Raw genomic sequence first — 23,446 nt, 5'->3', positions numbered from 1 at the left:
TAATATAAAATAATATATTTTTGATGATTACAAAGATGTATCTGTTATCTTCTTGTATAAAATGAAACTATCTTTTATGACACGTAATGTGTTGGCGACCAAATAAATCCACCCATTATATAAAACCACACTACATCGTTAGCTTGCAGTATCGTGGGTTTGCGATGTGTGTTTCTATGTTATGGCAAGAATATATAAAAGAATCCTTGGCAAAGGTTTAATATCTCCTTTGTCAGTTTCCCGATAAAACAATGTAGGCGAGGGCAGCATGGGAGAAGGTCAACAGTCCCCACAGTTCTGTATCGCTTCATGTTCTCCTGAGACTCACGCCCACTCAGCAAAGCGCACATTTACAAAAATGTTGATCAAATCCTTCTGTAAATTATTTTTTCTATTTTTCTATAATACTTCACTTTCCAGAATATAGAGTGTTTGAGAACAAAATCCATAGTTCTATATTTAAGTTTAGCACTCAAAGCTGGCCAATTGGCTTTACATGATAAGCTGAAAGCAGAACGACTTTAATCAGATTCTGATTGGTGCTGGAGATACCTAACATCTGCTTTTTCCAAACAGTCTCGTCCACTTTATACCAATAGAAGAGCTAAGACAAAAACTCCTGTATAATGTATGTTTCATTTATTCTGAGACACAAACTCAAAATTCCTGAGACTGTTTATGAAAAAAGAAGCAGATGGGCCACATGACAAAGATATAATGCCATAAATCAGTCTTTCACCATCTTGTTCCACATCTGTTACTTTTCTGAATCCTCTCCTGTGCTCTAGCAGTGTTAGCAGTTTTGTTATTGTTCTCGTGTGCAGCTGCTCAATTAATTTAGGGCAAACAATGGTGCATGAATAAGTCATTTACATTTAAAAAAATGTATTTTCGAAGGAGTAATACAACATTTGTTCCAACAGTTGTTTGACTACAAGCCAGGCAGCTTAGTGTGTGCGGCACTGAGAATTTTAACTTGAATGATGAATATTAGATCAAAGCCATTAAAAGTCAGCAAAGTTTCTTTCCACAACTTCAGTCTTCTCATTGTAGAGCAAATATATGAGGTATGTTTCAGCATTTCAAAATAAAGTTCTGCCTCATGTCGCATTTCTGCACAGGAACAAATACTATATGGCAGTATTTGGTGCCGACTTTCCCTTTCCAAACGTTTGATGAGACACGATGATGACAAATGCCGAATGTATGTGCGCACACACAGCACCGTCACCAAAGTAGAACAGATTTTACAATACATTTAAAACAAAACCCTCTTTCCAACTAAACTGACGACTTTAATTGTAGCCGTTTTCAAATCCGAGCCAGAGCCAGAATAATTGGTATCCAAAGAATCATTCAGTACAGAATAGACATCTATTAGAACTATGTTGATTTGATTCAACATATTGAAATTCAATTAGCTTTAATCACACAATATAAATTGACATCTTTATGTAAGAATTGCATAGCAATGGCAACGTTAATGTGATAATATATTACTATATGCTCGGTGATGGATAATGGTGAAATTGTATACATGCATGTGACATTTTTAAGGCAGTTGCACGTTGTACTACATCATGTATTTTGTTTACATTGTCACAAATCTTACAAAAACATGTAAATTATTAAGTATTAAAATGAGGAATATGGTACACATCCTGTAGGTTTCATTCTACTTCTAAATAATAAGTTAACAAATATGAAAAACAAATATGCTAATTACACCTTCTAAATATGAAGACAAGAATAGAGTGAAAACTGCAACCGATATTTATATGTATTATATTTTTCTTATGGAGTCTGTAGAAACACAAGTGCTTCGAACAAACAAGCTACTTCAATACAATATTCCGACATCAAAATCGGGTGACATTTTGTCAAAAGACAATAAAATGTGTTCACAGTCCTAACAGTACCCGGCTACTCTGAAACTCATCAGTTGGAGTCAGTTGTGCATGTATCACCTCCACAGAGGCGGCTGTGCACAGCAAGAGAGGGGAAGCTGTCCCACCATCACAAAGCGCATTGTGTCAGCACGACATGTAAACTGTCATGGAGACATAGTGTGCAGTGCGGGCCAAAGAGAAGCTGGGTGTTCACTCTGCAATCTGTTCACTGTCTGTCAGCTCATTTCACACTAATCAATGCATTACGTGAGCAACACTTTTTTCTCCACTGAAGAGGCACTCCCTTTTTTTCCCCATTTATTAACGGCAAAAAAACATCACATGTTGTTTTGTGCGGCTCTATCATTGATATTCGGACACCTTGTGTGCAGCTCGAAACCGAAAAAGCCTGCTCTCTTTATCTTTTAAGACTTTACGAGAGAATTACAATAGAAACTCCAAAATGGATATGTGGCATACTGTTGCAAAGCAAACAAGGGGGAAAAATATAAAAAACCCTCCATGAACTAGGTCATTAGACACAATACAATACGGAAAGAATCTGTTGAATAGAGGAAATCATTCTATTTTTTAAGTGTAGAACAAAAACATTCTGCATTTTTATGAAGCTTGTATTTTGTGTAAAGTTTGTAAATTATATTCCAAAGTGAAAAGGATTTTCATCCTGCAACATTTCATTTATTCCGACTGCTTGGCTTTTAACCGCGCTATTATGAAAATAAAATAAAAAATACAGACGCTCCTTAGACCTTTTGAGAGCACCAGGTTATTACACAGCAGGAGCCAAAATATCCAGTTTTAAGTATTTATTTTAATCACTCCCACTATATCTTATTACTGCCTTTGCTGCTCTCCCTAAATTTGCCCCAGATACTGTCACAGCGTTGAGAAATATTGAATATTACATTCAGTGCAGATGGTGTTATTTACCTGTAAGGATTCATTACCACATAACCCACATGCCATGTATTTCATCTCATCTCATTGTCAGTAGTTAGTTAGTGCTGTAGACAAGAATAAGATATATTGCCATTCTACAGAGTCATTTTGCCTCCGAACAGCATTCAAAATAAAAGTATTTTTGATACATCCAACAGGACAACAAGTAACACATACTCAAGGAAGTACTTGAAATGAATACGCATAAAGAAGAGCAGTGGATTTAAACATGCTGGACCACAGGAAACTGATGAAAATATGTGTCAAATATCCTGATGTTAGCTCAACAAAGACATCCATAATTAAGTTAAATTATGGAAATGTGGGAGATTAGCAAAACTGTTTAAACTTTGACAAAATTATTTCTGTAAACGGATAATATGACAGCCTATTTAATCACCATTACTGGCTCATCAAATAATTTTGGACTAAACTGGACTGGAGAACTGTGAGCCAATCAAAGTCAGGAAAAATAGGCAGGGGGGAGTTGCGGGAAACAAAAAGGGTAACATTGTGTGGCATTGCTGCTTTTTTTTGTGTTGCAGTGCTGAGAGGAGAGCTCCTCCAAACTAATTCTATATTGCATTTTGTAATTCGCAAGTCTTTTTCTGTCTGTGGCTTCAGTCTCACACCGAGTGTGTCTGATAAAACGCTTCACACCTGCTTTCCTCACACATTGAGATGCAGTTTCCTCCGTATCATGTCAGTCTACAGTGATAAATCAGGTGCAATGGCTGTTACCTATGGGACCTTTTTCTCCTATCATACGTTTCCCCTACTTTAAACAGCAATGCCGTCAAATGCGTATTTCATTTTAATAGCAGGTAAAATCTTGGTGCATTCTATTAGTAAGTAAGGACTAATGCAATTTGGCTGTTCAGTGGGGTGTAAATCTTTATGATTGTGTGCTTTGACTCCGTAGTTCACTGGCCATTTTGCTGCTGAAACATTAGAATCGGCTTTGTTGAACTGGCAATACAAAAGGGGAAGATTAGAAATTGTAGCAGCTCTAAGGTTAACACTCCTGTATGTATGGTCTGATAAGATTTCGTAGGTGATTGGTAAAATGAATGAACAGGGATTATATCCTCTTCAGTGGTGGGCATGTGAGAGATGTAGCTGCAGCTAAAAATCACATTGCAGAGAATGCATATGTGGTTCTCACCTCAAACGGCTCCTAAAATAAACTTGGCTGAAATAGCTGTGCTGACTAAATCAGCTTGGAGTTGGCAAACTATGACTTTTCAGAAAAACACAAAAAAAGATCGAATGATCTACTGAGGAGACAACTTTTTTTTGTCTTGACGAGTTACCCAACAGGAAGAACTTGCAAACTTAGCATATTCCTTTTAAAACACTGCACACATTCATTTCACAGGACGATGGTTTTGATTTCCTGGATGTGAAGGAGACTTGGGCTGGGGAGTGCAGCCAAGTCATCAGGTGTGACACTACAGCTCATTTCGGTAGGACCTCAGTTGAATATCAAAGCGCCAACGTATTGTATGTGTTATTAGCATAATGCATAGTTGAGGGGATAACAAAGCGCTGCGCACAGAGTGGGCTGAAGAAAATAAACGAGCTCCGCCGTTCACAGCTTGCTTGAAAGAACTTGTGATGTGGCTGCAGGCATTGGATTTTTTTTCTCATTTTCACACATGCACAACCACACGCTGGCTTGCACACACGTACACACACACACTTTCACATCCGTATTAACAGAAAAGTCAGCAGGAATACTTATCAGCTTCTCACCTCTCCCTCAGCATAATAATTTTGGGCTGAGTTCGACACCTCTTGCTGAGGGTGAAGAGCTTGTTGATGATGCGTCGCGCTTTGCTCAGGAGCTGCTGGGTGCTGAGCTCAAGTTGTCTGTAGCGTTGGTGAATGGCCGGCTCCATCTTCCAGAAGTATTGGATGGCGGACGTGTTCAGGGCGTAGAACGTGGGAAGCCTTCGGACGAAGTTCTGAAACTCATCTGGAAGGCAAACGGAGACGCAAGATGAGAGTTGGACACTTTCTCCAGCACAGGCCAAACTAACGCTCTCACTTCCTTCCCACTCTACTTGGCTAATGTTGTCAAACTAAATGAGATAACTTTGCAGGGGTCACAAGCGCTCAAGAGCTGCTGGTCAAAGTGGAAGTGATATTGTTTGATGCCTATGCTAATGGGAAAAAGGCAAATACTAAATACAAGGTTGGGGCAAGATATTTTTTTCTTCCATTATTAAATAGCCAACAGCTTTTCCAGGGCTACTTCTGCTGGTTAGTCTGTGATATAATATTATGGACAAGTAGCACAGAAGATAATATCCTGTATGTCAACCCTTCAGAGCTGAAAACACAATGCGCAGCAAACAGATTACATTTCTGAGGCATTCAACAACAATATCATCATCATTGTAATCATTTGTTATGTGGGACGTCAATGCAAAGCTCAACACGGATGAGAAAATGACTTTACTGTTTGTAATTAGTTAACAATATCTTGATGATATAGCATCTGATTAGAAAACCAATTAAGTGCCAATGACTTCCTTGGTGATTATCCAAGGTGTATAACAGGTTCCTCTGAAATTAATAAGCTGATTAAACAGCTTGTAATAAAATATATTACAGGGGTATTTGGGGTCGGGGGGCTTTTCATGTCCTACAGACCAAAATGAGAGACATTCTCCTGAGGATTAAAGCAACTACACGGTGCGGCGTTCATATTTGTTCATCGGATTCCACATATTCATTTGTATCGTAATGCAGAGCCTGTTCATGGCCACATTGCATGAATAGCTCCACAGATGTCGATCTTTATTTGTTTGTACAACAGAAAAAAAAGGTTGAATCAAGAGTAAACACAAAATCTGATGAGACAAAACAAACAAAAGTAGAAATAGCTGTAATGAAAAGTGGAGAAGGGAAATTACAATTAAAACCCAAAGAAAGGATTAGGAAAAACAACAACAACTTGCTCGAAGGATATTGCCTGGCATTGAAAAACTGTGGCATTCAAAAAATGACAGTCTAGTGCTTTTGCATAGCACCTCATCAGGGTGGTATCTTTCTTAAAAAGACAAAGCTATGGTTTCCTCCATGTTATTTAACCATTGTTAAAAGTATTAGGTGATCACCGTTCACCGTGTGTATGTCCATGTCCAGTACTTCATCCTCTGGAAAAGAGATCGATTGATATGCTACAGGACACAAGGTAGTGGCTGAACCTGTTCAGTGTTGAGTGTCCTGCGGAAGGTTGAAACTGCAAGCTGCTGCTGAGCTCGACCATTATTTTATCACCAAGACAACGATAGCTCATTGCTGGAGACCCACTCTCTGTCCAACCATCATTATCTTGTCAGCCACTGAACCCACTAAGGTAACAGCACTCCCCCTCCTTTGGTATGATTTTTAAAAATAGACGACTGTCAGATTTGAAGGGGCAGAAGAACAGACACATTCTGGGCATTGTGAAAACTGAATTGGTGTTGGAGGGTAATGATGTGTAGAGGCTTATTTGGCAGATTCTTCATAAATCGCTTAATTATGAGGCTACAATTAAAAAATGATCCGTCTTTAGTTGTTCATTTTGCACATTCTAATCAATTGTACAACAAATGCAAAATATTATGTTTAACCAAGATCTCATTTGTCCGTATTGTATCCCCTGACGTGTTACATATTGCACCCTCCAGTCAATGGATATTAGACTGTTGTGTGTTTCAGTTTACCATGATGAATATGACTTTTTTACTGACTCAACGAAAAGATCACCAAGCAAGTGTATAAAGCAATGACAAAAAAACGTACATCTTTTAGGAAATTAAGATACTGATTCTAATCAAAGCATCATTCAGTGGAAGGTCCAAGCTAATCACGACCGCTATCAGCCGACTATAGAAACCTCATTTAACAATCAGAGTCATGATTATGAATCGCTGATGTTAGTTGTTCTCCATTAGATCAAATACACAAGTGGATCCCCAGGGGTTTCAAGGGAACTTACTTATTTTTTTCCATTTAATTCAGCACTGCAACTGCAGTTCTCAGGGCACCTTGCTGCTTAAGTTATTGCCAGCTGTGAGCTAATCAAGTCGCCCTTAGTGCAGAAGCATGTCACCTGTAATAACATTATTAGCCAGCGAGGTACACAAAGAGCAGCTTAAGACAAGGCTGGGAGAGACGAGATGCCCTCAGGGTGTGTGGCTGCAGCTCACAGTTTAAATAAAGACAAGAACACAGAAACAGAGCTTTGTTGGAACATTCAGTAAAATGTGTGACACACTGTGAGGGTGCAACATTTGAGTGTGCCTAATAAAATCACTTCGCAAGAAGCTTGTACGAATTGTTTCTCACAATCATTCCAAGTGAACACCTCGGGTAAACTGTATTAAATGAGGTTAACTGATTAAATGGTTATAACTCAGCTGCAAAGTATTACACCACAGGTTACATCATAGGCTAACAGATTACAGCTCCTGTAGTTTGTTTCTAGCACGGGACAGCTTCCTCTTTCGCTATTAAAAAAACCTTAATGTGACTGAATCACTGTTGGTGACCTACTGTCGTCACATTACTGTCAATCCTACTCTTTCATTTTCACAATGCGATTTCTGCACACAGACAAGCTCAAATGGCAGCAAAAGGCAGTTGTTTGAATGCTGAAGAGCACTGGGAGATGACAGATTTATCAACTGTTAAGAAATGTTTGCCTTCATTATTTCTGGCTGTATCAGGGAAACTGAGGGAAATGTTGCCAACCAATAGGCTGGACTGCTTTATGGCAGTGTTGGATTCGCAACATTCTTTCTTAAATTTTATGAAGTAACCTTAATTTGTACATCATCGTCATCGAATTTAGCAGATTGTCCAACAAAAATGTATCTATAATGAGCGACTCAAATGATTTTACAGACATTTATCAATATCAAAATATAGCGATATTGTAAAATGACATAATATTTAGTTCAACAATTGTTTTGGAATGGTGTTTACATCAAAACTTAACAAAAAGCAATTCGAAATATGGAAAACGGCCCTACATTTATGAGACAGACCAGTATTTTGTAGTTAATCAAGTTTATGTAAGAATGTATAAACTATGACCACAGCTAACAGTGGGATTTTACTAATTTATCAAATCTCAGTCATTTCAGCTTATAGGCATGAAATGCCCTTCTCTGTGGTTTTCTTACAATTTTGCAAAATGCAGGTTTAAAATTGCACCTCTGTGTACCGTTGAATTCCCATCACGTTGATTGGATGTAATTGCCCCTTGTTCTGCCTGTTTTTTTTGCCCATCGGCTCCTCTAACAATAGAGTCTAATTTGCCGTCAGTGTGAGGGTCACAGCCAATGAATGAGTGCAAAAAGGAGAACACTGACCTGACTCCTCAAAGTCTTGGTTGGCCACGTTCCAGGAATCTCGGATTTTCAGCACACTGGCTTGCATAGCCCTCAGATCCACCTCGGGGCAATTACACTGCGGGTAGTCCACTTTGCAGCGGCACCAGCAGTCACTGTCCCGGCACACAAACTGGCCCTCCTCATTACAACCGATGTAGCTGAGAGCTGCCTGCACGAACCTGGCCCTTATGTACTCTGGCAGTATGGCCTGGAGGCCTATGGCAAGGACAACAACATGGAAATGTCACAGAGATGAATGAATATGGAGCTGTAAGTACTTTAGGTATTTCAGAAAATGTGTAAAGATGGCTGTTGTGCGCTACATCTGTAAATCACAAAAGGCCGGCACTCGTTTTATTTTTTATTTTTTTGCCACCCTTGACATACGCTTTGGCGTCACATGCAATATGCTGAGATTCACTTAAAGTATTATTTTCACTGCACAGTTCTGCTACTTTTGTTCTGAATCATTACTGCCCGGGATTCATTTGAGAATCCGGCAAGGATGCGTGGCAAAAAACAGAAAAAGCGAAAGAGTGATTGAAGGTAAATTCGTTCTGACACTCTCATGCTGCAGTTATAAGCTTGCCAGAGAACAGACACAGCGACAATTCCATCAGAAATTGGGCGAGTTCAATTATGAATGCCCAACCTTGCAAATGAATCTTATTTTCAGGGCTCTGAACCAAAACGGAGCTGACAGAGTCCAGGTTGTCATAGTTACTGCATCCAAGAGGGCCCGTCCTTGTTTCGGTCACCTGAAGGGAGGAAAACAGAGGCACATAACAACACATACTGAGAAATAAAACGCACTGATGGCATTAAATATAGAGAGTGTGAGAGATAAAGGACTAACTGTCATGCAGAATACAATTACCAACACCCTTTCCCTTCACTATCTCGACTTCAATTATATTACTTAGACCTGACCTCAAAACTTTGTGAACTTGTGGGCTGGAAATCGAGTTGAGATCAGGATCCCTGGAGTAAAGCGTAATGAGTAAGGTGTGGTGTCATCTGTCAAATTCATCTCGACGTTGTGTTTCCCCATTACAATGCCCCCTGACACTCATAACATGCTAAAATCTATTGTGATGCTAGAGTAAGCATGTCCTATTCAATTACATACACACCTGAGGATTCATGTAATTGCTCGGTGCAAACCTTTACATGAGGTATGCAATACTGTTACAGCACTACACCCAGGCTGAAATGTGATGAGGATTGGCAACAAGAAAAAATATCATCTGTCAATTTGGGAACCATGATTGAATTGGTGGAGTACTCCACCAATTGCATTGCTCTTGTGTTACATTGTCAAACACACAATGTACAAAAAGTATTAAAATCAATGAAGCACAACCTGATACGTTTTCTTTTTTTATTTATTATACGTTTCATCTTCATGCCAAAGCATGGCGCCTACATTACCCACAATGCAAGTAACATCACTCGAGGCAATTTACCAGATTGTACAAGGCTCCCTCTGGAGCAACAAACTGCTTTACACAGAAAGGCTTTCATTTCATATCGTACCCCTCAAGACCTGTAAAGAAACTCTGACATACAAAAATTGGCCAAGTTCCACACGTGAAGCAGAAAAAGTTTGACTTCGGAGTGTATAATCATCATGATCCTCCGCATCAAGGGGCTGCATAGAGCAAGCACACTAGCGTTTCCTTTCACTCTGCCTCAAAGCCGCTCAACCTCAGGCTCATTCACGTGAACAGAGGAAGGAAAACAAGTCTTTTACAGAGGGCCCTTTCCCAATGTGCGTCTGTAGGAAAAGGTATTTTGGGGCTCAATGTAATCATTTAACTCGTTTTAACTTATGTTCTTCTCTACATAGTAATGCCACTTAACCCAAATAACAATATTTTCCTAAATCTAACCCAAATGTCCGTGTTGCCTTAACCTAACCAAGTTGTTTCCCGTAAAGACGAAGGTCCATTTTAAGACTGAATGCATGTAATGAGCGGATCAACACGCGTTGCTGGAGATTTTTTCGGAGAACGGACAAACAATTAGGAAAAAGAATATATCATACAACCATGTATGAGGATATGTTGAAATACTTGATCAATTAAGAATTTGACCCGATGGTGGCTTTATGAAAAGTCAGTGGATCACTAAAATTATTACAATTCATCCTGTGACACGGTCCTATAGTTTTGGAGAAATTTCACTCAAAATGTGAACCTCATGGTAGCACTAGATGAAAGGTCAAGGGATCATCAAAGTCAGTTGATTTCATCCTCTTGGGACCATAGATGTGTGTGCAATGCATTCAATAGTATTAAAAAAATATATATATATATATATATATATATATATATATTTTTTTTTTATATATATATATATATATATATATATATATATAGTGGTCCGATGTTGCAACATAAGAAAAACACTCCAGCTAAACTATATTCCATGGTGGAGGGTGGAGGATGAGATTAGGAGTCTCACAGCCTGAGGAAAGAAGCTGCTCTGAAGTCTGGCGGTACGGTAGCTGATACTTCCGTATCGCTTGCCAGACGGCAGCAGGGTGAACAGGACGTGGCTGGGGTGGGTATTGTGTTTTAATATCCTTTCGACTCTCCGCAAGTGTTACTGGTGGTGTAAAGACTGCCAGAGCATGATTATAGAGACTCTTTCTTTTTACTTGCTTTTTATTTTCTATATCAGCGGCACACAACCTCTGTCAAACATGTATGATGGGAGCTCACATGGTGAAACAAATTATTTTTGGCCATTTTGGTGTGCCTGTGGTGGAGCTGAAAACAGAACTACAATTGAAAGGGTTATTATTGTCAGTAGGTGGGACTACTTCAATCATGTCAAAGTCGCCCTTTTTTATTCTCTTTTGAAGAGTGCAGTTTGGACAATGGAAGCCTGCCAATGTCGTGAGGGAGAAAACAGTGTAGAGCAGGTTTCACCATACAAACTGATGTGTGCGACGTGTGAAGTCTCCATGTGAGAATAAACGACACCCATATTCAGCTATTGCGGGTTGGAGGATATTAAATAACTGAACGCATTTGGTTAACATGAGTTACTCTTGTCCAATGAGCACTCTTGTATGAATCTAGGAAACGGTTCAGTCACATTAAGTGAAGCACCAAACAAGTTGGCAGAAGTTGCTGGTTTGGCACTGAGAGTTATCTACCAGCCAGCCTACATCGTTCAGTTTTTCTGCTCCACATATCTGGAACAAAGTCCCAGAAAGCTGCAGGTCTGCTGAGACCCTCAGCTCATTGAAATCAAGATTGAAGACTTTTCTGTTTGCTGCTGCCTTTAATTGAACCACATTCAATTAATATATTAATCAATTTCCTGCATTTCTGCATTTTACTACTGTATTTTATTTCTTACACGGTTCTTAATTGCTGTTAAATCTCCTTTTCTTTTGCCTTATGTTTTGATGCTTTTAAAAGGACTGCACAATATATCGCCATTTCCTCCGGGACCGAGTTTGTGCAAGGCGTACACTATAAAACGCAGATCGGCAGAGATCTTTTCCAGACGTGGGTTGTGTGCGAGTAATTGCAGAATTGCGGCAGTGTATGGTTGATTGCGTGCAGCGTAATGTCTCAGGGAGACATCGATTATTGTTTCAATGTATGTTTTAAATCTCCTTTACTTTTTACTACTGCATTTTATTTCTTACACTGTTTCTTTAATTGTTTTTAAATCTCCTTTTCTTTTGCCTTATGTTTTTATGCTTTTAATGGTTTTATGTGAAGCACTTTGGATTACCTTGTTGTTGAAATGTGCTACACAAATAAACTTGCCTTGCCTTACATAGAGGATATAGCCACCCTATTTATCCATGCATCATTATGGCATTTTTGTACATCTGACAATCTGTCACACAACAGCTATGTGTACATATTTGACAATGAAAACATTTCCTGCTGGTTTAAGGATTCATACCACATCGGACAGCTTCTATAAAACAGCACTGGAAAGAAGGTCTGGTCATGAGTGCTGTTCTGTCACGAGTGTTGGAAGCACCAGCTTGAGGCAGAGAGGGGACCTCATTTTACACACCGATTCTGAGTCAGGTCAATTAACTCAGAACAGGTGCAACCATGTAGGAGTAGTTGAAGAAAAAAACAAAAGACATCAATTGACACACATGCAGACAACTCTGTCCACCCGCCTGTTCATTTGAAGAAAGACGTGTCCATGCAGAGGCCTGTGGACAGTTGCAACGAGTTGTCTGTGTGCAGGGATTGTGAAGAAGCCAGTGTTTGTCTGAATTGCCAGTAAACATCACTGTGTCCTCTTGTCTGTGCTGCAGAGTTGAGTTGAAAAACGTTGCAATTTGCTTGGTAAATTCATGAAAATCAGCACCTGTAATTACTTTTACCACCCAGTGTTGAAAACAAAATAAGAGCAAAACGTTCAGCATTGATTGAGAAATGCTCATGTAATATTTTGGTGAACAAGAACTAAATGACAGCAACATTTCTGTACAGGATTGTTTGCTTGTATTTACTTATTAAACAAGCAGAATGAACCTGTCTTCTTCCTCTTGTTATTTAAAGAACCTTATGTGTGCCAAGAGGAAATGATTCTCTGCAAGAAATGACCCTTTTGAAGCTGTTCAGGCAGATAACTGCTCCACTCGAGCTGCATGTGTTTATTTATATTACCAGTTGGGTGATCTATTAAAGCTCATCGCTCATTCTTTGCTGGCTAAAAAACCCGCAAAGAAAGCATGACAAAAATACAACTATTTTTATGGAGACTGCTTCAATTTTCTACAGCCATTAGGCTATACTCTGCTGTCAAAATGAATCAGAGGCTAATGCATTGAGATACATGGGTGAAAAAGGGCTTTTAACACAGTAAGTGGGTGCAAGCATAGCAGACATATAATACTAATGGTATTCCTCTTGAACATTGAACAGGCTGACCGCGTAGCCAAACGCAGTCTGTGTAGTCACCATAAGTTGTACAGGAAAAGAAGGCAGTATTTTTAACACCAGGTTCATTTAAAGGTCCCTGTGGTAAGATAGTGGTTTTGAAATGGTCTAGGTTGTGTTTTAAATGAGTTCATGGGGTTCATGTTCTTCAAACTCACCCACTGATCTAACAGCACAATCAATCCATACTTCAGGGGCTTCTTTCTAAGTACTTGTGTGTGTCATGGTTTTCATGCAGGCTAGCCTGCTCACTATAGAGCATGAGTGCACCGAAATCATTCAACTTCATGTCAGACCATGAAAACAGTCGAAGAAGAGATTCTCTTGTGGGGTACTTTTTGTTAGATCTGCTGCTATAGGTTTTATTTCACCCAGGTGTAACCAGGTGAGCTATTTTCTTTGAACAACTGACACAAATTGCTAAAAAACAGATTAAAAAACAGCAAATATCTGAGATCATTCATGTCAAAAAATGCAAAAATATTCACACTAAGAGCAAAGGCCAACATGCACACACGAAAAATGCAAAAAACAGTCAGGTCCAGACCCTGACAATTGCCCCAAGTTTGGATAGTAAGCTAAATGAAGCCGTAAATAAGCTGTCTTAGCACAAAGGTCAAAGAGACATACAGCATGCATACAACAGAAAGTAATTGGCAAAAACATGTAGGTGTGAAAGACAACACCCTCTGGGATAGGCATTACAATATCTTACAAGTTCACTTTTGCCCCGCGTCTTGAAAGATGCAACTATATAAAGGCTCAAAGACATAACACCATGTTTGTGCTGAAAACACAGACACACACACACAAACATCACAGCGGAATCTATCCTCTCCTTCTCAGCTAATAGTTAGATTGTTCACAATCGCAGCTCAATTATCCTCGACAAAAGACTGATTTGGAGCGTGCGTATATTCAGGCTCCACGAGCAGCAAAGATAAACTGCCAACCGGAAGGGAAATCCATCTCCTTCGCTGTCACTTGCGAATTATTACCAAACACCATGACGGTGTCTTCTTTTTTCCAAAGGTCCAATACAAGTAACAACATCTCCTTGCCAGATTAAGGACAGCAAGTGTGGTATTCAGCCAGGAGGAGAAGGAAGACTTCTACTGCAGTGGGAAAAAAAAGTTGTCTTGCTCTTGACATCTACAAGGTCAATGAGGAAACTAAATTCAGAGACACGCAAGGATGAATAAAAGCCGGGGACGCTATGCACTCTTTTTTTTTTTCTTTTTTTTTTTACACTTTCAGTCTCCTACTTACCGGTAACTAGAATAACTGCCTCTTGGTATGCCTTTGGCAATCATTTATTTTACAGTTTCCGTCAATGTCTGCCGAAAATTTCATTACCTTTATCCTATTAGATAATTGTGACAAATTGTCATACTTTAAAACCACAGAAAAATCATGAGATTATGCCTGTGTGTGCGACCGTGAGTGTGCATCTCTGTGTCTGTCCACAACTAATCTCCACTAATCTCCAGCAAACTGCATAAGGTTTAGGGTTGCCAATTATACATGCATGCTCACGGACCTCCCGTGGTTGTGGCGACTCACGCTTTCCGAAAACACGTTTTATGGCCTGTTTTATACAGTCATTGTTTGCTTCTTACTACAAACTCACTATTTATACCCGGTTGGAAGGGGCTGCAAGTGATAACACAGCGGAGTGCATCTCCGTCTGCTACTTTGTTTGCGGTGTATTTGATTAACCGCTAACGGCTAACTGGACTACAAATAAACACACCGATGTACAGACTGACTTTGTTTTGGACTTTGTGTTTGGCTGACCTTTTAACAGCGAATGGAGCTACCCGCTTACGGATATAGCCGCTGCTATTAGACAGCTTGTTTGAGTTTAATTTGGTCTTTGGCACAATTGTATGACGTGTCTTATGTGACAACTCTGAGCTAATTGTCTTTTTCAGAGTTTTAATGTTTTGAAAAGATTGTTTTTACGACGCATTACAGCGCATTGTTGTCGAGAAGGGAGAATAGTGCACTTTTGTAGTTCGCACATGAATTCTTGAGTGTGTTTGTGAGGCCACAGTGACCTTTGATGATCAAATTCAAATGACTTCATTCTTCAGTCCAAGTTTGATGAAATTTGCTCATGGGATGGACATGAGGTTAAAGTGACCTTGACCTTTTGACTTAAGTCAGTTCATCGTTCAGTTTGGTGGGCGATTCTCATCCAGACGTTCCTGAGAATGGGCCGAACGGACGGACGGATGGGCAACTTGAAAACTTAACGCCTCTGGCCACGACTGTCATCTCTGCAGAAGCTTGAAAATACTTAACAGAGCTACTGATTTGTAATTTACAATTACTTGAATGCTGTCTTCTGAATACAACAATATCATCATTTCAGGCAGGAAGGGCAGAGGGAGCGATGTGGTAGAGAGAGAGTAAGTGACTTCAATTCTTCTTTTTTATTATTGACGCGTTAACACAATTAATTAAAATCCGAGCAGCCTCCGTAGGGATCCACAGATTAATTTCTAACACAGACATGTCCAAACTTAAAGGGGAAAATTGACCAAATGCAAATCTAAAGATGGCTTTCCATGCATAGCAATGAGACCATCTGCAAAAAGAACCCAGTGGAGCAGAGCATGTGTGCACAGTCAGCCTTCTCTATTAGAAATCGACCCCAAAAATAAAAAATCCTTTTTGTATATTTCACTACTTTCAAGAACCCACGAGGCTTTTTTTTCCGCTAAAAGCAAGAAAACATACAAGTGATTCCAACAATATGGTATGCAAATGATATGGATCAGGTGGTGGGGGAATTATTAATGTGCCATAATTGAGTACAAGATAATTGTGCTGACTGTGTTGGAATAACTAACTGCTGCATTTAATGGAACATTTAATTGCACTTAAAGGCTTTCCTAGAATAAGCAGTTTGCGATGCTTACACACGCTGTGGACGTGACTTGTTTATCGCATCACTTTGCATTTTTTCACTATGCCCTCTAGGTTTGCCTTTTGATGTCTTCTCACTGTCTAAATGCTCCTTTCAGAATTAATTAATCCTGAAAATAGATCTTGTATAACCTCTAGAGTCCTAAAATCTTTAGCTTATTCAAATGTCTTTCGGGCTGACTTATATGGATGCAAATTAATTTTACCACGGTAAAAGGAGTGTGGTTTTTTTTAATCACAATATGGACATAAAAATCATGACTGATCATAATGATGTTCAGCGCTGGAGCAACCGTGAATCATATTAAAACAGAAAGTTGTTTCCAAAAAAGCAAATGATCAATTTTAATGAATTCACAAAGCCTAATGCTCATTTCAGTTTTGCATTAGGGGAAAGCCATATTCCTCCTGTGATGTCTGTCTTCTCCAAATCACCATTGTTCACAGAATCCTTGAAGAAGCAAGCTTTTAAGCCGGTAATCTAAATAAATAAATAAAACTCCTGTCAGATTAGTGCTAAGCTTTCCAATCCTCATATGGGCATATACAATACTGCCCCTCAGCAAGGAAAACGGAGAGCTAACGGCCAGCAAGTCAACTACAGATGGGTGACAAATGGGACAAATCAACATAAAGTATCTGAGGAGTTTGATCAGCCCGGACTGTTGTAACAGCTACATTGCTCTTTGGTATAGATGCTTGGAGTCTCTGGAACTCTATCAGAGGAATGAATGCTATTCTCCCCAAAGATACTTTGTTATTTAGTGTTTTAGTGGAGAGCACGGTCTTATGGTGTGTTTACACTCAACGCAAAGCAAACCTTCCCGCGGCGCAATGACATACAAAGGCAATTCAAAAAAACGTACATTCAAATACTGTAGAAAATATGGGTATACAGGTAAATTTATAGCCCATAGACATCCAACCATCCATCTAAAATGCGTCTTAAATCTCATCACTGCTCAACTGAGGTGAGATCTAATGACTGTTAATGCCATAGCATATGATATTTACCATTTTCATCAAACTATTCCCTGAGCCCTCATACCCTGAATAGAGGAATTATTTGTTACATTTCATAACTTATTCAGCTTTTCCATTGTAATTGCTCACCAGTCTGTATATTCAAGCAGCAGGCAAACATTCCCAAGTCAGCCCTTTATTTTTAGGTTGATATTACACTGTGCCGGTGAACATCTAGCTCTGCCTGCTGCCAGACACTCAGGGAAACACCGCTGCTTGGAAAGTTGACATCGTTCCACTCTCAGACAACACAGCGGCCCAGCTCACAAGTGCGGTGTCTCAGGAAGTGTCATTTTAACTATTGGAGCAGATGAGAGCCAGAGCCAGTATTTGGCATCTTAAGCTGGATTTAACTCTGCTCAGCTGCTAGCTTTACTGAGTTTCTGCAGCGGAGAGAGAGAGATATTGTCGGATACAGTGTTCCCACTAGAACACTCTCGAGTTCAAACATGCTTGATGTGGGAAATGACTACAGCAAATATAGAAAGCAGGATGAAGAAAAAAACAAAACAAGAACACACAAAAAAGCACACGTTCAATCATTAATAAGAAATGTAAAATATATCAAAACTAATTCATTATCATTTTCTCCCAGACTAAGTAAGATATCACCATGATAATAATGTCTGATTTCATTAAGAAGCTAGAACTGAATATTTATAGTTCATAAATTCAATAAAATGAACACGATGCAATGAAATGATGCTACAAGTTGGCAATTAAATTACGCCTCGTCTTGCATAATGTATAGATGGATGAGAGGCTCCGTACTATTGGTGTGGACCCTTGGAAGGCAGCACAGCGCTTAGCCTGTTAACATGGTTCAGTGATTCACATAGCTCTGAGGCACATCTATTATTTAAACATGTAAGGCTTTAATATTATTATAAGACCAGTTAGGTGTGAGCATTTTACTGATGGAGATTCATCACTTCAACAAATCCCTCGTATGAATAATTCCACAAAGAAACTGCATAAAATGTCACTTAGCGAGCTTGTGTTGTCGGATTGAGCAACAATGAGCTTTTAAATTGCGGCACTTTTTTTGCTTGCTGGAAAAAAACGGCATTAATGTTTCGTGAAAATCATGGTTCATTTCAGAATCGCCTCATTCGCTGCACCTTCAAGAATTGTCGTTGGCTTAATCACCACGGCATAGTAAATATGCAAATCCACATTTGCATCTGAGATAAGTTTTTTTTCTGCTGTATATTCAGTCTTTTAGGATTTCCATGCCTGTTTTAAGACCACTTTGTTGCAGTGGCTTACACTAAAATGTCAACCAGCGAGGGATAAGCTTAGAAACTAAGCAAGAAAAAGCAGAAGATGAAGAAAAAAACCATCAGAATAAGATTATTGTGTGCGTGTGAGAGAAACAAACACTCAACGCCACAGGGGAGCAGAGGGGAACCTTTGGTGGAAGGAAGTGGAATTTAATACAGTATGTGGTGTTTTGTTCACTGAGACTCTCCAAGGGAAGCTACAGTAAGCGATGTGATTTTACAGGAAGTACCAGTCACCTGAAACAAGGCCAAATGAGCTAATTCTGCATTTGACATCACTTCATTGAACCAGCTGCAGGTCGAAGAGAAATAGCCAAAATAAGTGAAATTTGTGACATTGGAGGTCAGATATGAGACTAAACCAGGAGCTGTCATCCATCTACTTATACCACACACTTATCTGTGGCTTCTTCGCTCTACACATATCCAGGAAGGAAACCCAGAGATCCCGTTAAAGGTTAAATGGGTCGAAGACACGGTGAAAAGACAATAAGAAGGACATTTATGTTCCTTTCTGGAGAATGAAGAAGCAAAAAAAAAAAAAATCTTGTCAGTAATGAATTATTCATCAACGCTTGTGATAACGGAGCATTTTGTTTTGTTTTGTTTATCCTGCCATCAAAACTGCCCCGAACTCGAAACCGTTCCTCAGCAGCCATTATCTGATCTCTGAAGCTCGACTTGTACTTGTGTTCTCTTCCACGCCAACAAATGAAGTGTATCGCCGCACGGCTGCCTGAACACTCGAGGCTCGCGTGTCAAACGTCCCTCACCACTTCTCCTCCCAACTTTAGTTTAACGAATCTTCAATACAGAGGAGCCTGGGCTGCAAATCAAAAGGTAAGCTCGTTGATTGATGCAGCATTTCCTGCGTAACTGCAGCAACCCGATCCTGGACTTAAAGGCCTGCTAAATAAGGCCCGCCTGTCCTCGTCTCATCTCTTCTGTGCAGTCGCACATGACACCTTAAATCAAACCGCAAAATGTTTGACGAATGATTGAGGCTCTCAGAGGAAATTACTGAAATGGAGGGGCTGATTCATCACACTATGTAGCAGCAGGGACTTTTTTTCCCTCTCCTATCTCCTTTTTCTCGTCTTTGATTATTTTCCAGTGCTGCTGCACCGAGTGCTTCAGGCCAGGCATTTCTACTATTTAGACTATATTATCTCTTGAAACCAGGGGACCAGTGCTCTTCTGAAAGGCAGCTTTGTTTTGGCATCCGTCTTCATTGGGTGAGGTAAAAACCCATGTTTCGGAAATTAAAGGCAGCTGAGGGTTGTGAATATTTTACATCAGTCACCTGAAAGTGCCTCACAAACAAATATACCCCAGAGGGCTCTTTCTCTATTCATCTCAATCAGAGGGGTTTTTAGCAGCACTTTGGTTCAGTGGAGGCTGCCAAATCAGCTCAACGTCCTTTTGCCAATTCACTTTAGAGAGTGTACAGTTTTATCTTTGACGGACTGTATAGAGAGGGGCATCAGTAAGGAGGAGTGGATGAAAAATGGGCTGCAGCTCAGAAAACGGCAAGCAACTTAGCTACACACTCAGAAAGAAGGAGATAGACCTGGATTTTCCTGCTTTTCCAATGGAGTACTGTGTTAGAGCTCGGTGCTCGCTAATGACTGCTTAATGAACTGTGTACAATCTTGGCATGTAAATTAGTAGAACACCGTGAGTCTCTCAGAATATTAGGAGCGTGGAAGGGTGGCCGGTTTTTCTTAGTGTCTTCAATCAAAGTTTCTATGTGCTTTGTTTACAACGTCGACCCTGTTTGCATGTTAGTGCATGTGAGCGTGCCCCACTGGCTATAGCAAAGTGCCGCCGCTCGTCCCTGCTCCAAACGGCAGATGCAGCTGATAACGCCCTCCCGACTGATAGTGTCGTCCGCGGTAAATGAGCCCCCACCGCTAGGTTCCGCATCAGGTTAACAGTGTTGACTATGTGAGCACTGTTGCTGTTGTTTGCACTGTTAGCACAATTAGCTACAAGCTGCGGGGCCGTCGTTATATATTGAGAGTCGAGTAGAGGCGAAAGATATGCTCTGAATCTGAAAGTGATTTAAGTCACCAAGAAACAAATACTCGCTCTATAACTAGTTCTGGACTTTCTAATGTGAGGCTGTCCTGTTTAGTTCTGTTTTTAGATTATTGTATGTGGCCGGTTGGTCAGAGAAAACATCACCTGCAAGACGTAATGGATGTTTTCACTGGTTTCTGACATTGAGACTAAATGGTTGGTTTAAAAAAAAAAAGAAAAGAAAAATGTTTAAAGCTTTACTCCCACATAATCCATAACAATATTGTCACTGACAATGAAACAAGGTATTTTTTGAGATTCACGGTTTTCACTGGCAGATGGCAGATTGCAACAAATAATGCTACTTGAAATCTGTAACTTTAAACCCGGGGATGACGCCTGAGTCAGATCGCTTTTATGTAAACACTGTTCAACTTAAAAACAATGAATGGGGTCTATTAGTCAGGTGTGTTTCCAGTGGTAGTTTTTTTTTTTGTATCACTGGATGTACCACCCCCAGAGGCAGTGCAATCGCAGCATACAAAACAAACAGACTGAAGAAGCTGCCAGTGTCTCAGGTGTGTGTTTATGCATGTTGGTATTATGCCGTGACGTTAATCTGTTGTTTACCACAAGCAGGTGTGAACACATAAAAGCCATTTGAGGAAAAGGATTCCTCAGAAAGCAAAGGGAATTCAGTCTCCAGTGTGAAGGGCAAACTCAGCCAATTCCATTAATTCAGCTTGATAACAACTGACAGAGTGATGAATGAACACACCCTGAAGGTCATCATAAGCATATCATACATACATCATAAGCATATCTTGATATGCATAGCATGTCATTCCATGCAAGAGCATGTACACGGATGAAAGAGCGAAGAGGGAAGCAAACAGTACCGCTCGCTTCATCTCTTCTCTTGCTCGTATACTCTCCATTGCTCATTGGGTTTGCATGCGTACATTTTTACCCCCATGTCTTATCAAAGGGCTATGAAGTGCATACATTGCAAGGAATATCTTATATGCTGTGGGACACTGGTTTCCAAAGTACATGAAGTGGCACCCATGGGTGCCCTAAGGAAAAGCCAACGGTGCTGCAAGATTCATTTCTTTCTTTTAAACAATGCTTCAACGCATCAAAAAGGACAGTGCATTTTCTACAGGTTTATATTATTTATATATTACATTACCCTTATGCTGCAGCTCGCTCACGGTTTCTGATTTTCATCGTAAAAAAAACATGTTTTACAGCACACAATAAGTCTAGTTGCACAGAAACTAAAACAGCAACAATTCAGAGCAAGCAATGGAAGCACTTGTCACTGGAAATATAGCTCTAAGAAATGCTGATACGTCTCACACAGTCTCAGACAAATAGACCTGAGCTGAGCAAAGCAACTCAACTGGAAGCTACATGGTTAGTTGCACTCTTGTCTGTACAGAACAAAGGGGGGGGGGGGTGTATTCCACAGAGGGATGATGGAAGGACAAAAACAAAAACATTGGACTTCAACACGAAAGACCACCGTTTGTTTCCAGTTTTCTGTAGAAAGTCAACACTGGTTTATTTTTTATCATAATGACAATCATTCCTTTGTCTTTATCAATTTGTTATTACTGAACAATGACAATGAAGCTATACCCTAACCTTAATGAAGTCGTTTTTAAATTAAATCTCAATATATCCCAAACCAAGTGAGTTTTCGGTCAGTTTTGGGAGGCAGTGACAAGCGACGCTGTGCTGTTGATAGTGAGCAGATTCTTTCCAGAGGGCGTAGAGAAGCAGCATGCTCTATTTGTTTAATTCTGACGAATTTGGCATTGGTAAGTTCATAAGACATCTTAAGACAAATCCCTATGTAGCCAACGAAGATATTTAGTGCTTCAAGTAAGCAGAGGTAAATGAAAAACAGAATTAATACATGTTGTCATGAGCTCTTACATTTGAACAGAAAGTATTAATACTTGTTAGCCAATTAGGACAAATATGCTAAATTGAATGCATCATAAATATGAAGCACCCTGTTAGCGTAGCATTAAAAGGGGAAGGCAGTTTCCTGGTTTTAATAAAAAATGAATAAAAACCTGTAAAACCACTGCGGACACATTTTGCCCAATGGTTTTCAGATCTAATGCACAGTCAATTTACTAAGTAGCAGAGATTTTCTTCCGAGAGGTTTTCTCTCGATAATTTTCCCTTTTAGCGCCGTGGAAATATTTATTTGGAGTTGGTTTTTGCTCCTTCAGTGACCCGAGGTAACCTATGAAACTTTCACTACTGCCGCTGGGTTTTTGGCTGGAACATTACGTGAGGTCTTAAAATGAATTCACTTTGAAGGGTTTATTAATTAAAAATGGAAGTTCATCATTCCCTATAGAGGGTTTCAGTCTGCTTTATGTCCTTAAGATTATGTTTCATTGGTCTGCAGCATGATGACATTCTGCATTATGAAGCAGGACAGGGTAGCCCATGGAGGGCCTGTTGATGGGTCGCCAACTGCATACAGTAATTGGTAGTAAGTGGTAAGTACTTTCCACTGTAGACGGATCTTCTGAATTTGTTCCAATACTTTTTCCCAGAGGAAAGCACAAGCAACATTGTTGTCTCAAAAACATGAGCTCATAAACAACATTTAGTTGTTTTTTTGTCTTTTTGTTCAGTCCAAGCAGCATCAACGGCTTCTATCAGAATAATTAACAAAGCTGTAAAACAACAAACCAATGTGGATGTTAAAGCATTCATTAGCGAAGCAGGTCTGTATGCACCGTCAAACAATATGAGTCAACATTTCATCGTAAAGATCCCATAAAATGCTGTTGTCATTATATTGTTTTATATCAACTGCAATGCCATGTAGGTCAGTAACTTAATAACTTTGTCTATAATGTTTGCCAGTAAAAATATAATGGTTAAAGGGGCGTAAGCTGAATCCTAAAGACTAAAGGAGGAGACTAAATCCACAGAGGCCAAAAAATAAATAAACTGGACCCTGATTAGGAGGCAATAAT

The 23,446-nt window shown here is 39.7% G+C and overlaps 1 protein-coding gene across 1 annotated transcript in view; it reads right to left on the bottom strand.

The window, feature by feature from the left end:
* LOC306776950 (BMP/retinoic acid-inducible neural-specific protein 3-like) overlaps positions 1 to 23,446 on the bottom strand; it is a gene marked incomplete at its 3' end in the record, with an annotated part of 42,872 nt that overhangs the window by 1,418 nt on the left and 18,008 nt on the right. Inside the window, exons 5-7 of the mRNA XM_079267851.1 lie at positions 8,895 to 9,000; positions 8,222 to 8,458; positions 4,605 to 4,827 (exon numbers count right to left, since the gene is read on the bottom strand). Of these exons, the coding sequence (XP_079123977.1) occupies positions 4,605 to 4,827; positions 8,222 to 8,458; positions 8,895 to 9,000 (566 nt within the window). The remainder of the gene's footprint in view (positions 1 to 4,604; positions 4,828 to 8,221; positions 8,459 to 8,894; positions 9,001 to 23,446) is intronic.

This window comes from Melanostigma gelatinosum, assembly GCF_949748355.1.
Source record: "Melanostigma gelatinosum genome assembly, chromosome: 4".
NCBI lineage: Eukaryota > Metazoa > Chordata > Actinopteri > Perciformes > Zoarcidae > Melanostigma > Melanostigma gelatinosum.
Note: the sequence above shows the minus strand (reverse complement) of the source record. Positions and strands in the feature narration are given on the sequence as shown.